The sequence below is a fragment of the Cavia porcellus genome, unplaced genomic scaffold (genome assembly GCF_034190915.1).
Source record: "Cavia porcellus strain 051 isolate PalLab524CR breed Dunkin Hartley unplaced genomic scaffold, mCavPor4.1 scaffold_22, whole genome shotgun sequence".
Lineage (NCBI taxonomy): Eukaryota > Metazoa > Chordata > Mammalia > Rodentia > Caviidae > Cavia > Cavia porcellus.
Genome location: NW_026947505.1, coordinates 28,737,655 through 28,754,754, shown reverse-complemented (window position 1 = coordinate 28,754,754; position 17,100 = coordinate 28,737,655). Strand labels below are relative to the sequence as shown.

The window sequence follows — 17,100 nt, the reverse complement described above, 5'->3', positions numbered from 1 at the left end:
AAAATGAAACGTGTAAAATGGGAATTCAAACAGCGAGACTGCAAACAGTTCTGTTCAACTATCCAACAAAAATAGAAATATGGTTATCAATCCTATACACTTAAACATACATGTAGTTATCCATATCTTCAGTTATTTGAGATTGAACAAACCCAAGCAGGCTAATATCACTCTCAACAAAGAATAATACTATTTCTGGGTTTCACATTATGACACTCCAGGATCAGCACTGGGTATTTTAGTGTCTCTTTTTCTTCAAAGTATCTGTTCATTTCATCATGTGTCAGAAGATCAGTTCTCATAAACCATTTATAGATTCTACACATACATGAGTCTTAACGTATATTTCTATCTTTTTTATATTAGAGGGAGAAACAAAACATAGCAAGGCAAAACAAAACATATTCCTATAAACATATGAAATGAAATTAACATATAAGACCATTGTACAAAGAGTTCTACCATGGTTCTTGTGTTGTCTCTTGTTATCTCCAATAGAATTGGCTATATCATCAGACATAGTATAATTGAATATATCAGTACATAGCAGTATTAATAAAAACACAACTTTGTATATAGTATAGAACTTCAAAAACCGGCAGTTATCAAACCAGAATATGTATCATAGAATCTTGTCATCTTCAGTGTAGTTGCCTATACTCTCAGACTTGATACTATCAATCATATCAATTTTGAATAAAATCTTCTCTGCCTCATTTCTGTTATGCTCTTTTTTTGCCATCAGTTGTCTGCTTATCTTCTTCATTCTGTTCTCTGCTCCATTCATTGAGGCCTCTTTGCCACTGTTCCTGGAGTCCTAGTACTTTTCTCTCTCTCTAGAATGCCCTGCAGTATTCTCTGTAGAGTTGGATTGGTGGTTGTGAATTTTCCAAGTTTCTCTTTGTCTTGGAAGCATCTTGTATTTCCATTAATTTCTAGAGACAGTTTAGCAGCATATATCAATCTGGGTTGGAGGTTATGTTCTTTCAGGGCTAGGAATATTTTGCTCCAGGCTCTTCTTGACTTGATGGTTTGTGTCGAGATGTCTGCCGTGATTCTGATGGGCCTTCCTTTATAGGTTTTCTGTTACTTGTCTCTAACAGCTTTTAATATTCTGTTCTTATACTGAATTTCTGGGATCTTGATTATTATATGCCTGGGTGTAGCCTGTTTTGGTTGTAGGTGGCTCGAGTTCTGTATGCTTCATATATCAGAATATCATTTCCTTTTCCTATGTTTGGGAAGTTTTCCTTAATTATTTCTGTGAATAACCTTTGTAGTTCTGTTGTTTGTACCCCAGCTTCTTCATTCACATTTTTTATTCTCAAGTTATAGATCCTTTTGTCACCTTCTAGTCTTTGTATTGTTACTGCTTGTTTCTTTGTTATTTTTAAAAAGTTTTCCCTATCGTACTCCCACATTGCAAAATTGTCCTCCAGTTTGGATACTCTATCCTTAGTTTCTTTCAAGCTGACTTGCCATCTTTCCATAGAGTTTTTAATTTCCTGGTGATCTATTTGAATCTGCTTCATGTATTCTATTTTTTTTTATATTCTTGACCAAATGGTTCTTGCCTTTGTTTGAGTCCCTCCCTTCTTCTCTCTGTGTCTGCTTGAGGGGTGCTTAGTATCTCTTTAATTAATCTTCTTATATCTGGCTTTATTTGGCTAACTATTTCACTTTTGAACTCATCTATGAGATCCCGAATATATCTCTTTATGTCCACTGGCGCTGTGTCTGATATTGCATGTTTGTTGTTCTCATTCTCCTTTGTATTTACCTGTCCTGGGTCAATGTTCTCAGGGTTGGGGCCTGGGGACTTTTTGTTGTTGCTTCCTCTTCTCATCTTTTTGCTTCTTCCAGGAGGTCCCAGTTTCTGTCTTTGTTGGTTACAATTCTTCTGAAGTGCACTGGCTAGATGACCCTTCACACTGCCGTGTGCTAGTGAGTTGCAGACAGGGACAGTGTATGCTGGCCCCTCCCCTCCAGATCAGTCAAGCTGCTGTGGCCTGCACTGTATTACTTTGCCCCGCTTCCCCTCCGAACTTCTGGGCTTCACTGGGTTAGTGTGGTTAGTGTGCCAGTGTTAAATTCTTACATAATTCCATGGTGCATCCTCATTTATTTGACAGACTGGGAGCTTTTACCACAAGGAACAGGAGGCTGGATCTGAATAGCATTATAGCTGCTTCCTCTGAGGACATATTATGCAGCCTAATTTTTCCTCCCTTATCCTGTCGTTATTGCTTCTTTTTTTGTGACTCTTCAGGAGGTACAGTTTCTAGAACTTCAAAGACTTCTGGGATGGGTAGGAAAGACAGTCTTACTGAATTTTGAATGCAAAATCAGTCATAAGCAAGGACAAAGGCTGAAAGAGCCACCAAAGAAGTGCATTGTACAAGTTGTAATTTTGTACTTATTATTTTTGACAACCTGAGGACTGCAATCTGCTTTAAATGATCCCAGGAATGATATTTCTTATTTATAATCAGGGGATCCAAAAAGTAGAAAATAAAATAAAATTTCTTTCTCAGTCTGGTGAATCCATCCCAGAAAAATAACTCCAGTATCAGAAATGTGGCTGGCAGCGGGGCACATCATTTGTGCCTCCAGCTTCGGACCTAAGAGATTCTAACAGGAGCCAGGCAGCCATGTTGTGTATTCAGGCATGTCTGAGACTGAATATACAACAGCCACTCCAGCCACCCTCTGAATTTCCACATTCCCATCCGGGTAACTAAGACATTCATTTTTCACTTCCTAGTCTTTCTTGAGAATTATTGGTTCTGGTCAGTGAAATGTGGGAGCAAATCTTCCAGGAGGCTTCCAAAAAATTCCCTCCTTGATAAAAAAGAAACGTGTCCCTGTCCTGAGCCTCCTTCATCATCTTTTGCCTTCGTCTCTGGTTCTGTGAAAGCCTTATTCCTGTTGCCGTGGTACATATGTTATGTATCACCTTGGATGTATGTTAACAAGCCAAGGGTGACAAAAGAAAATCTTTGAGAGGCAAGAATGGAAGAGTAGGTAGGGTGCAAAGTCTTGGAGACACCAAACCCAACATGATCTTCTTGCTAATTAAAATAAATGCCATTATGTTTCCAGTTCCTGTTTTTGAGATTTGTGCATTCTTATAGTTGAAACATTATAACTGACTTGAGGGTAAAGACATTGCATGTATGGTTATTGGAATATATGAGATGCGATTAAAAATGTTGTGAATGTTTATTTAAAAAATACAGTAAAAGACACACTGCTATTAATCCTCAAAACACTCCTCTGTACTTTGTACACACCTGCCCCTTTGTTCTGTCACTTTCCAAAGCAATAGTGGAAATACCAACTATGAGTGTCTTTAGTTATGCTGCTGTGGCTGCCTCTGTGTTCTGACTTATTATAAAATGACATTTTTTGCTCATTTTGACTTTGATGAAGAACCAGAAGTCTTGCAGTTCCATATGAAGTGAATCAGATGGATGTATTGTGATGTCTTTACAAATCTGCTTTCTGTTGGGTGGTACTTGACAAATAGCATTGACCTTATTGTGATCATAACTCATAGAAAAAGGACTTTCAGAACTGCTTCAGAAAGTGGCAACACACACACACACACACACACACACACACACACACAATTTCTCTTCCTGTTTGGGGACTTGGCTCAGTAGTATAAGCACCTGCCTGAGAAGTGTGAGGATCATGAGTTCGATCCCTAGCACATCCCTCACCCCCCAAAAAATTTCAGAAAGTGGCAAGAATGATGGGTTAAGTGTGCTAGAAATAAGGGGGAGTCTTTCAAAAGAAGCAGCGGCAATGTGTATTTTACCATAATAAAAATTCAAATTTTCAGTGTTCACCATATATTTTGATCACCTCATATACATTTCAAATACAATGGAAAGGGACCCATTTTAAGATTTTTTAAAACAGGAAACACAGACTTTGGGATGCAAATTCTTTTGTTCTCAATATAATTTTTTAAAGCAAAGACTGAAAAATAATGTAAAACATCTTCCATATTAATCTGTTTTTCATTACTGTAATAAAGTTTCTGAGGCAGGCCAACTTATTTCAAAAGGTTTATTTAGCTCTCAACTTCTCGAGCAGAAAGTGCTAGATTGGGGCTTCCACTGGATCAGCCTCTAGTAAGGATCAAAGCCTGTGTTGTCACAATAGGGGGACCATGTGTAGGAGGAAGAGATTGCATATTTGGACAGGAAGGTAGTAAGAGATTCAGGAGTCAGGCTAAGGCTTTTATAAGGATTCACTATCACCAGACTCACTCTAGGAAAATAGCATTCCTCGTCTAGGGGCAGATGCCCTAAGGAACGCCCCGAAGGCATTCAGTTACCACCACCTCCCAGATTGCCACACTGGGACCACGCCTTCAACAAATAAATCTTTGGGGAGCAAACCACATCCAAACCATAGCAACAGCTAATGATGAAAGTAAATCGAGGTGGAGATAGATCAAGCAGAGAATTGAGAGCACATAAATTTTTATTAAAAAAAAGTGGAGAGAAGAAAACAATAAAACTGACAAGAATCATCCAAAAACTGAAATGAAGAGAATAAATATGAGAAACTGTTGTAGTGTGCAGACAAAAACAAAAACAAAACAGGAAGATAGAGATAAAAGGAAAATAATATGCAGAGCTAATATGTAAATAAGACTAAATAAACAGGACAAAACCAACAAAAATATTAGAAAAAATTTTTTTTCTCAATCAGCATCAGAAAAATTTAGAAGGAACAAGAACCCAGACTTATCTTGGTTAAAGTTGGAAACATAAGAAGGGAAGGAGGAAGAGAGGAAGAAGACTATATATGTATTCAGGCAGAGGATAGCGAATAAGAACAACAAAGCCAAATCCAAGTGAGTACGAAAATGTAAACAATGTCCCCACTTGAAACCTCTCCTGCCAATGCAAAATGAGCAAACATTTATTTTAGGAAAGTATGTCTATGAAAGTACTGCTAAATTAAACCTGGCTTGGAAAAATGAAAAAGAATATTAGCAAAGTTTCTTTTTTTCTTGGAAAGATCAACCAATATTAGATTTTGAAGGAGGCCAAGGATCTATTGGTCTGAGATCACTGTGTAATAAAGGGAGGATTGGGGTATAGGAGTAGGGGACAGTAGGCAAGCCCCCAATATGTATCACCACAAAGGGTATCACACCTGTTCCAGGACTGAGAAGTAGTGTCTTGGGCCTTTGAGGGGTGGCAAACCCGTACAATAGATCACCTTGGTGTATGTGCTCTAGGGTGTGGGAGAAGTGAGCCTTCCAGCTAAGCAGCCCCTTTCCTGGGGCACCCTAGACCTCTACTGAGCAAGGCCTGCAAGACACATATTACTGCTCTCCAGGGGCTGCCCATCTAAGGCAGGAGGCACGCCTAACAATATAATCTGGGATGCTATAGATAGAGAAGAGAGAGGAGAGCATTGCTAACCCAGGAAGGTAAATCTGGAAAGGTTTTGTACAGGTGGAGATATTGGGCCTGGAGCTTTAAAGATAAATCGAGTTTCCCTAGACTGTGAAGGGAGATGCAGGATGCTGTGAAGGAGGTGGTCACGTGTGTGTGTGTGTGTGTGTGTGTGTGTGTGTGTGTGTGTGTGTGTGTAGGAGCACAAGAGAAGAATGAGTCAGGGAAAAATATAGGTTTCTGAAAACAGGAAATGGTGCAGATGGGCCGGAGAACTAGTGACTGAGACTAGTCACTGATGTAGAACTTGAAAACCCCACCTGAAAGGCGGGCATCTAAATGCTGAATGTGAACAAGCAGAAAACAATCCCATGCGCCAGACTATATTTAACTAAGTATTATGCAAACGACACTGAAACACTTTACATTCTTTGCAACAGTGCTCCATTAACTAGCTGACAATAGCACCAAACGCTTTATAGAAATGCTGCAAGCAAGCTATTCAGATGGGAAGCGTTTATGGAAGCATGAAGTTCTACCTGCTAACCGTTACATAATCTCATGTATTGAGCTTAGTCTGATGGTGTAACAGTGGGGAGGGGAGGGCCGAGGATTGCGATTCTGGAGTGCTGCCTCTATTCATTCCACTCCAACATCGACTGAGTCTTTTCCTGGTGACAAAAGATTAGAGGTGAGAATGCAGATATGAGTAAAGCAGATGTTTGCTTTCAAGGAACTTTCAGTCTAATAGTGAACACAAACAGATCAATAAGCATGTGCCTTACAATGGGATGGGTGCCCCGAAACAGTCTGTACACAATGGGCTGGGAGCTGGACAGGATACAGCAGGGCAGGGGAACGAGAGCACTCAAAGGGGTTTCCTAGGGGAGGTGGCACTTGAGATGGCTGAGTTGGAATGACAGGCATTCATGGCAGGGGAGCAAGAAAGGGGAGACCACAACGGCAAGGACATCTGGGGGCCACTGCAAGCTTTTCTTGAACAAAACATGAAGGAGGGGTCTTTTTAATTTGCAAAGCATTCACAGTTGGTCAAGCTGTATGATTACCTGGCTGCCTGCCAGAGAAACCCATGTGTGCGTGCTTCCCAGACTGCTGTGGGGCTTAGTTAGGCGGCAGGTATTCATTGTATGCCATTATGTACATATGCCCTAGTAGGCACAAGAGGAAGAAAGCAAGGAAAGAAGCAGGAGCTCAAATATTGTGAAAAATGGAGCATTTCACATCGAGCGCTAGTTAAAACTGTGGCTTCATCTGACCCACCGTGAGCAGAGACAATGCAGCTATTGTTGTGGCAGCCAGCTCTGTGTCTCATGGCCAGCTCTGCCGCCTGCCTGCCCTCTCCGCCCTGGTGCGGTGGGTCTCACCATTCATTTGCATAAAGCCTCTTGATTGGGCTCACATCTTCCCATTACCCTTAATAAAGAATTATCATCGCATCAAAAGAGACATTGGAAATCTTCCTTTTACAGCTGCTCCTCTTCTAGCAAAGTGACCAGAAGTCACAGGAGACAAGCAGAATCAGCAGCCTGTGCTGTTTCTTTACCCAGGTTTCCATTTCTGTAGGAGAGGACAGGGATGTAAAAGAAGGACCCTGGCAGAACGGCTGGCAATGCTAAGCGGCTTCATTATGTCAAGAGCTAACTGGCTTCAGTGCCGGGTTCATTTTGAAAAACACTAATTACAAATGATTGTCTTGCCCTCTCCTAAGTCCACCCAGCTCTCACCTCAGTGTTTAGACAAACAAACCCCACCTTCCTGCCATTGCTTCAGACCAGAGCCTGACTCTTTCTTTCCATTCACTGCTTGAATTCTCGGACAAATTATCTCTACTTCCTGGCATCAATAGGACCCAATCTTCTGGTGGATGTTTTGCGGTATTTTGGGGCTTCAGTCTTGGTACCCTAGGGGTACCCTTACACAGTGAATTAGAATTTCAGACCTCAGAGGGATGGCCCATGGTGACACTTCATAGAGCCCTAAGCAGCCCTAAGTTCCTATAGAAAGGTGAATAAGGGGCAAACCCTCTTAAACCATATAATGGGAAGATAAATGAAACTCAGACAACTAATACCTTACCTTAATTCTGCATCATAAAGCCTTGTTTTGGTTAGCAAATTGTCCAGAGATGGGTAAAATAGATAACAAGAAAATGTTATAATATGTAAAACTTATTTTTTTGGTCTTTTTCTTTTTTATCGGTACCAGGGATCAAACTCACGACTGCACGCTTGCAAGGCAGGCGCTTACGCCGCTGACCTAAATCCCCAGCCCCTAATATGTAAAACTTAAAGTAAAATGTTTTTAACAATTGGTATGAGGAAATGTTCTCACATCTCTGTGTCAGCTATACTAAGTGTTAGATTCTGAGTCTTACAAGGGCCCTTGACCTTTTGCACACACACTTACCAAAGAACTGTTCAAATACCGTAAGTCTAGAAAGCAGCAGCAGAAGCCAGATGCCTTTTCAGTGAAGAATATGTCTCCAGACTACAAGAAACTGGCTTTATGTTCCCTCCTTCCCAACTTGACTCTAGCCATCACCAAGATAGGACGATAGGACAGTACAGCATCAAAGGAAGAGATCCTTGCGTCTCAAGGAGGCTTTGTATTGGTAAAGAAAAATTCTTTTCCTTCTAATAAAAGGGGAAACAAGGAAGGGAAGGTGGAGAAGGTAATGGGGATATTTCCTGCAATTCTGGCATGATTTCCTTACATCTTTAACTCAGTGTCCCCTGCTATCCTCAGCCCCTCCAAATGCTCTTTCTGGGGCCTCCTAAGAATTTCATTCTCTACATCATTTATTTCTCCAATCAGCATTTCAGTGACTAGTTACAAATTACCCAACACTCACACATCAAATATTGATAAGCTGAACAATAGCAAGTAGAGGGAAGACTAAGGCAGTATCTTTACCCAAATGAGAAAGTTCTACCTAATTATCCTCGGGGTTAAAGGGTTTGTTGGTGGAGGTTTTAAGGTCATATGTGGAGAAGAAAGCATGGAAACTGAGGAGATGGATAAATTCATAAGAGAATACGTCAAAGTCATTTTGTGTGTTAAAAAAGGAGCATACAAAGTATTAGGTATGCACTTCCAGATATTTAAGGTTTTTGGAGGCAAGGACCGCATCTGTTTTATTTTACTACGTGCATACGTATTTTAACATTTAGAAATATATTTGGTCGACAGTTTAATTGCCACAGATCAGTTTTATTTAATGGGGAACATTGCATTCTTATGTGCTTTTTTAAAATATTCAGTGGTGATGATGATGGTGATGATTTTTAATCTCCCACCTCCCATCAGGATTCTGGAGATGAAAAATACCTTGGATATTTGTGATGATAAGAACTATAGATCACCTTAGCTTGCTCTTTGTGGTTCTCAAAAATTAAATGGCATTTCTAAATCATATCCCCTCTCCTCAACAGAGGCAGCGTTTAATGGCTCTGCCTCGGCCTAGGAGCTTACATGCCCAAGCATTTGTTTCTACCTTATCTCCCTTGTATCTCACTTCTGCTTCTCCTCTATTTCCCTTTGTGATGCTTTCCCGATGTTTCCTGCACTAAATGGTAGAGTTCCTAAGGTTTTGGTCATCATCTCATTTCTCCTTTACATTCACCTGTTTTTCTAAATGACCAGGCCATTTTCATGGCTTTAAATACCAAATACATGCTGCTGATGCCCAAATACCTGCCTCCAGCCTTGGCATACTTCAAATCTGTAGACCCAGCACCTCACTGGCATCTTTACTCCAACATCTTAGAAGTAAAACAAATAAAACATTGAAATACGTTCAAAATATACTCCTTTTATCATCACACACTAATTCTGTCCCTAGTGTTCCCTGGATTCATTTAATGATACTATAAAATCACCCACCTGATTGTTCAAGCCACAAAGCTACCTTTGGGGCCCCACCCACTTTCTTTCTCTCCACCTCCAACTCATGAGCAAGTGTAATGGTTCTGAGCTCCAAGACATGTTTGTGTTTGTTGACTTTATCTCTAGGTCTACTTTGAATATGCAAATCACCTCCTCTTGTCAAACCAAGGCAACAAATATGTCTCTGCTACCAGTCTTTCCCCTCAAAGAGCTAGTTTACACAGCAGCACCTAGGAAAATAAGAAACCCATTGTGTTTGTGCCCTCTGAGCCATTTGACAGGTGTCAACATTGTCACTCTTGGAAAACAATGCCAAGGCACCACTGTGACCTACCAGGCGGGTATGAAGTGGCCCCTCCACACCTATCCAGATTCACTCTCTGGCCTCTCCCGGCTACCTCTCTGGTCTTCCCTTGAGCCCCACACACTGTATGCTGGGCCATTTGACAGTTTCTGAGACATGACTGAGACTTCCCTGTCTTCCATCCGATTTTAATTTTTTAAAAAGAGAAAGATATAAAGTCCTCTTGTTCTCATTCATTCTTTCCTCTTCTTTCTTACTATGAGCAGTGGCTGTTGTTAGTTACCCCTTCTGCATCATCTCCCTTTCTAACACAACCTTGACATTGGCCTTCACACGTCATCCACCTCTACCCCCTACCCCAAAGCCCTGACATACATAAGCAAAAGCCAACTGCACCTCAGCCATGACTAGTCATTCAACAGGGAGCAGTAGGCCTCCAAGAAGTCCTTGTTTGCTGCTGTGCCATTGGAGGCTTGCTCTCAGGGAGCCTGGGCAGGATTAGAAGAGCCAGTGTATATGAGTTTTCCTTCTGGTGCCAAGGCACATACTAAATGGCATTCTTGTTTGCTCAGTCTTTATTATCCGTCATTTTATCTCACATAGTTGTCTGCTCTTAATTAAAAACATCACATCAAAGAAAGAAGAAAACTGAATTTCCTAAATGTCCCCACATCTCTCTGCTAACACAATAAAACTCGTATTTCTATCTATAGCTAATCAGTTTTTGTTAGTGCATTATTTTCTAGAGATGTGTTTAAATTCCATGTTACACGAGACTTACAGAGGTCTAAGTCCCTATTCGAATAGAAGATGTTTAAATTATAACTCGGAACTGACCTCTCTGTTTCTTTCCTTCTGCTCGTAGGTTGCAGCATGTTTACTTTCCTGACATCTGTCACCGCGGCTGTTAGTGGCCTCCTGGTAGGTTACGAACTTGGGCTCATCTCAGGGGCTCTTCTCCAGATCAGAACCCTGCTGGCCCTGACCTGCCATGAGCAGGAAATGATTGTGAGCTCCCTGCTCATTGGGGCCTTCCTCGCCTCTCTCACTGGAGGGGTTCTGATAGACAGATATGGACGAAGGACTGCAATCATTGTGTCATCTTGTCTCCTCGGATTTGGAAGCTTAGTCTTGATCCTCAGGTTGTCCTACATAGTTCTCATCATGGGCCGCATTGCCATTGGAGTCTCCATTTCCCTCTCTTCCATTGCTACCTGTGTCTACATTGCTGAGATTGCTCCACAACACAGAAGAGGCCTTCTTGTGTCATTGAATGAGTTGATGATTGTCATTGGCATTCTTTTTGCCTATATTTCAAATTATGCATTTGCCAGTGTCTCCCATGGCTGGAAGTACATGTTCGGTCTTGTGATTCCCTTAGGAATTTTGCAAGCAATAGGAATGTACTTTCTCCCTCCGAGTCCTCGATTTCTGGTGATGAAAGGGCAAGAGGAAGCTGCTAGCAAGGTTCTTGGAAGACTACGAGCAATCTCAGACACAACTGAAGAGCTCACTGTGATAAAATCTTCCTTGAAAGACGAGTATCAGTACACTTTTTGGGATCTGTTTCGGACCAAGGATAATATGAGGACTCGAATAATGATAGGTCTAACACTGGTATTTTTTGTACAAGTCACTGGACAGCCAAACATATTATTTTATGCATCAACTGTTTTGAAGTCAGTTGGCTTTGAAAGTAATGAGGCAGCTAGCTTGGCTTCCACTGGAGTTGGGGTGGTCAAGGTTGTAAGCACCATCCCAGCCACCCTTCTTGTAGACCATGTTGGCAGTAAAACCTTCCTCTGCATTGGTTCATCTGTGATGGCAGTTTCGTTGTTGACTATGGGTATTGTGAATCTTAACATCCACATGAATTTCACCAATATCTGCAGAAGCCATAGTCCTATTAACCACTCCTTGGATGAGCCTGGGCTTTATGGAGCAGGAAACCTATCAGACGGCAACAATATTCTCAGAGAGCACTTTGAAGAAATCACTTCCCACAGCAGGGGCTCACTTACTCCCATGGGAAATGACATGGGTAAGAAAGGGGAGATGACCTCCACGTTCTTACCAAATGCTGGACTACACCAAACTGAACACAAGATAGCCACAGACCCTGAGGAAGTCCCAGCTTCTTTGAAATGGCTGTCTTTAACCAGCTTGCTTATTTATGTTGCTGCTTTTTCAATTGGTCTAGGACCAAGTAAGTACGTTAGTCTTTATTCTTTTCCTCTCTCTCCAATGAATTCTTCTGTACCATCTTTGATTAGAACATTATATTGTTATGTGGCCTTGTTTCACGTAAGCAGTAGAAGTAAGATAATGATGGTCATTAATGGTCTGCTAATGTGGAAATATGCTTGACTTATACTTGCTTCTGAAAAGCTCAGCACTGATATTGAACTGAAGGATAAGTTTTCCATTATATGTCATTCAAAGATACAATCAGATGAATCAGACCTGGTAAGAAATTTATGCTCAAGGACATTTTATTGTTTTATGAGTCCAAGTTTATGGGGTTACATTTTCCTCCATGTCATTCCTGAATTTCTTTATAGGTTAAAGAAAAAAAAAACACAAATGCTTAGCTTTTTTAAAGAGATGATAATATATGTATCATGAAGAAAGGAATGATGAGTTGGATGTATTATTTCTTTGAGTAAATGTTACTCTACTTACCTCCCAGGAATTGTCTCTCTCATGCATTAAATGGGAGAACTGGGGTCTAGCTAGTCACATCAAACACAATGCTCTATTTCTAGTTCCCTGACCAAGTTTGAATACTTCTCTTGAGCAACATCCTAAAGATGGACCTGCAAAATAGGATGTTTATTGAAGTTCTGTAGTCTTTTATCCTCTCACTCATAGTTCAAACCTTGTAAGATGGTTAGGAAGGTCTTTTCTATACCTTTCTAGGAAACATATGCATAAAAATCAGTGACAGCCTTTTGTACCACCACTGTTCCTATTTTAACCTGTTCCTATTTTTCCTTCTTATTCTTCTCTCCTTTTTCCTCTTCTTGCTCAGGTCCCTCCTCGCTATTAGAGAACTAGTTCAGAAACTTCTCCACAAGGATCAAGAAGGCAAATAAATTGCCTCAAATAAAAGGAAATAGTGGAGGTTTTAGACAAATATGAAAACAAATGCTGTGTTGAAGAGGGCACCTGGTACCAGATACTGGATAGGGAGTCTGTAAAGAAGGTCATATAAGGGCTTGGTCTAGCCATCAGTGCTAGCTTATTAACTGTGCATTCAGGAGATACATATCAAGTGGCTCATTTTTTTTTTAAAATAACCAATAACCATACTAGTGCTGGGAAAATAGTGATGAACAAGACAGGCTCTGTTCCTATATCTAGGGAGAATATTGTGGAATAAATGAGCTACACTCCCTCATCAACTTGCTGCTCAGGAGTGGCTAGGATTGGTTGGTTGCCCAGTCTCCATTAATTAGTGACTAGACTCACATGTGTTGATGTTGCCTGTCCTCTCCCAACCCTACCTTCTCACAGTTCAACTTCCATGCCCACATTTAAAATATCACTTTCTAGATATTGATTGTTCAGTTCCATAGGGGAGAGAAGACCTGATGGACTCTGCTCTTTGCTGTGGTAAGTTAGAGATAGCAGCTGAAGCTTAATCATCTGTGGCAAAGTTGGGTCATACGTCCCAAAACATGGATGACTAAAAGCTGGCTGTCCTCTAGGCCTTCAAGTAGCTGTATCTCGACATTAAAAAAAGGAGTGTGGCTCCATAAGCCTCTGATTGTTATGACTTGTCCCTGAACCTTGAGCCTACTTGTTAAGTCTTAATAATATTTGTTATTAATGAACAGTGCCCTGAAAACAAGCTGCTGCCATCATCAGGCTTCAATTATCATGGGTGTACACATGGGTGTACATGGATATTTATGTGGTTATGCTGGTGTTTCAATGACATTTGATTAAACATCTTGTTTCCATTGTATTTCAAGAAATGTTTCATAGTCTGTCAGAAGGGCAAGGTATGGATGCTATGTTTTATCTGAAACATCTTGATCTTGTTTGTGGAATTTTCGTATAGAAATAAGTGTAGCAGGTTCTGTTCATTTCATAAACTATGAGTGTGGTCATCAATCCCTTAATTTCCTTTGTGAGATTCCTTTTCCTTCTCTACATTCATGATTAAAAAAGTTACCTTTGTATATCAATTTTCTTTAGCTAATCTTTTGACATATCAAGAATCTACTAAGACTCTAAGAAACCTAAGAAAAGGTTAACAGAAAGAAGCTCTTCTAGGTTTTGATTCAGAGAACCATCAGGTTAAAAAAGTTTGTGTTAGGACACAGATCATAAAACACACCTACCTAAACTTCCAGAATAAACATATTTATGGTTAGAATACTTTTATCCTTATGCTACCCTTTTTTCTTAAATTTTTTTTTAAAATGTAGCAAATCCTTAAGTATATTATACAGCACTAATATCTGATTGTATTGGAATTACCCTTTCCAGAAAACCCAGTTTGACTTTGGAAATAATTACTGGAGTCTATTTGTTTACTTACCTTCTATGATTTCTTAAATAACATTATTTTCTAATTCTTTTAAAATACAATTTAAGCTTAGATTCAACTGGTGTTTATGGGCAGCTATTATGTCAAATACAAGAATAGGCAACCTTGTTTTGGTCCTAACAGAAATCTTAATGTATTAGCTTTTCACTGCTGTGACAAAATACCTGAGACAATAAACTTAAAGGAGAAAAGATTTATTCTGGCTCATGTTTTCAAAGGTTTCAGTTCTAGTCTCTTGACCCTGTTGGCTTTGAACCTATGGTGAGGCAGCACATCGTGAAGAGAAAGTGTGTAGTAGAGGAAACTGCTTTACTTCGTGGTGGCTGAGAAGCAAAGGGAGAAAGGAAGGAAGAAGCCAAGGTTTCAGTATCACTTTAAAGGACAGGTCTCCAATGAGCTAACTTCCTTCCACCGGGCTCTACTAGCGTCAAGGTTAGGGACCACATCTTTAACATATGAGCCTTGGGGGCATTCCAGATCTAAAAATTAGTGATTAGTTTTAGTTCAGTCCGCTTCTTGAATATTTTGAACTTCTGTCCATCCTTTTTGAACTTTTCAATGGGCCATTCTGTTCTATGCTGCAAACTCTAGATAAATGAGCACATACTTTTTACAAGACTGAGCTCTAGAAGCAAAAAAGAGAATAATAAGTTTCTGATGTCCTTTTACTTGACTAACTGAACTTGATTAAGGAAATGTTAAATGCATGAGTTGGTTAGAATTCAAGCTCAGCTAATGTAACAGGGACCAAAATGATAATGTCTTAAGTAAGTTAGGTGTTTCTTTTTCTCTCATTTAATGTTAGAGATAGATAGTTTTGGGTGTTAAGGAGGTGCCAAGGGTTAGGCATCAGAAACCTGTAGTTTTCCCAGATTTTATGTTGGCCAGGACTTTAATACTGGTTCCTAATCTATCATGATGACTATTTTAAAATATTAAGATGTATTTTTAATGCTATTCTCCTTTACCAGCACCCAGTGGTCCCTCAAGAATAAGTGCAATGCACAAAGTACAGTCAGTTCAAAGGAGGCTGGGGAGCTAAAGGTCTAGGTAATCTGTAACAGTGCGAGTAATGGCACCAGCAGCAGAACCGCTGTGGGTGATGTAGGTAAGGAATTTCATATAGAAATCAGATGTCAAACAACAGTGGAAGAATCTGAGGAAGCAAAGGTCCAGAAAGAAATGACTAGAAAGTAAAGGAAAACCCTACTGATCAGGGCCACAAAGGATGTCAGTGGAAAGATGTTGATTGTGCATCCGATTGTGGCCTGGAGTCTCTGCAGGATAGAGGAAGAGCTGCATTCAAAACTAGAGGGAAATCCATGAGAAATGAAGTCCATGGGAAGAAACTGCAGCCTGCATCTGTTCCTCGCTGTGTCAGGTCTGGGCATGCATGCAGGCCATCTGCAGGAAAATGTCTGTCCTCCTTCAGGAACTCTGACAGTGTGTCTGGGACTTGGAAGAGTTGTAGGAGGAGCTCTGGCTAAACTTAATGCTCCCTCTTTCCCCTACTGACAAGGTGAGCCAAGGGTCAGCAATATAGTGTGCAAGCCACAGTGGTGCCAGCAACCAGCGGGCACAGGACTGGTATGTCTCACAGGACTTCCCAGCTTGTGCAGGTTTCTCTTTCTGACAACACTCACCCAGAAGTGTGCAAGAAGGGAATTCTGGGAAACATAGTCCCAGCTTGGTTAAAGTGACACAGCACAAAACTGCTGCAGTGATAAACTCTGGACACAGACAAAATAGATACAAATATGGAAAAATACATATTTTTAAAAAATTTTATTTAAGGAGAAAAAGAAAAAAAGCAGGAAAAGGGTACAAGTTATATAGAATTTCAGAAAAAATAAACAGTAGGAAATCATTAGTTAATAGATTACATATTGTCATCTTCGAAACAGTTGTTCAAGTTACAAAATTAAAGCATATAAAGTGGACATTCAAACAGTGAGATTGCAAACAGTTCTGTTCAATGATCCAACAAAACTCAGTAATATGGTTATTTATCTTATACACTGAAATATACTTGCAGTTATATCCTTTAGAGCACTTTCTTTTCCTCTCTTTTGTACAATGACACACATTTTGGGTTTTATTACTCCCACAATTCTTATTACTTTTTTTTTTTTTGAAAAATATATTTCAAAAGATTAAGGGTCTGAATTCAGTCTTCAGTTGCAGTGATAAAGCTTTTTTAAATTAAAATGTTAACTATTAAGAGGTATGAGTAGCTTCCATTTCATCCACTTCTTAAAAAGAGGTGAGATCATGTTATTCATGTCTCTTGGAGTTTGCTTCTTTAGCTATGAAACCAAAAATCACTCTTAGGCTAATGCACTAAAAAGGCTTTCGTATTTGTTTTCTCAGGAACAGTAATTATCTCCCTTGAGCTGATGATTCTCATCTCAGTTCTATCATCTCACATGACTCCGCTCCTTTTCCGCCAGTGAGTATGAGACTTTTCCGCTTTGATGCATCACTGTCAGCCAAAGACAAAAGCCCAAGTCTGAGTTCGCTTTTGCCTCACACCTGGTGCCTTACCACTTCCCGCCCTTTCCCATTTCCCTGGGCCGCTCCGCTGGCCACCCCGGGCTGGTGTTTTGGGCCTTTTCTGAACTCAGTCAGTGAACAGACAGTGCTGGATTTTCCTTCCCAAATGACTCGTGTGTTTACTGTTTCCTCCCTCCTCCTGCCATCCTAGTAGCGTTATGTTTCCAAGTCTAGGTGATTGGAAGACCCTTGCCATAGTCTCTTTCTATCCCAGGCCCTTATCGTGCTCATCCATCTTTTATACCTGTATCGATTAAATATCATTTTCTTCATATCAGTCATGCTCCCAAAACTTCCATACCTTCTCTTACTACATAAATCAGATGCCTTTAAAAATGAAAAAAAAAAAAAATTAA

The 17,100-nt window shown here is 40.2% G+C and overlaps 1 protein-coding gene across 2 annotated transcripts in view; it reads left to right on the top strand.

The window, feature by feature from the left end:
- Positions 1 to 17,100, top strand: part of Slc2a12 (solute carrier family 2 member 12) — a 53,213-nt gene that overhangs the window by 9,035 nt on the left and 27,078 nt on the right. Inside the window, exons 2-3 of one of the 2 annotated variants that reach the window (XM_063232969.1) lie at positions 10,499 to 11,839; positions 16,562 to 16,640. In XM_063232969.1, the coding sequence (XP_063089039.1) occupies positions 10,499 to 11,839; positions 16,562 to 16,640 (1,420 nt within the window). The remainder of the gene's footprint in view (positions 1 to 10,498; positions 11,840 to 16,561; positions 16,641 to 17,100) is intronic. The other variant, XM_005003136.4, reaches the window with a different exon arrangement.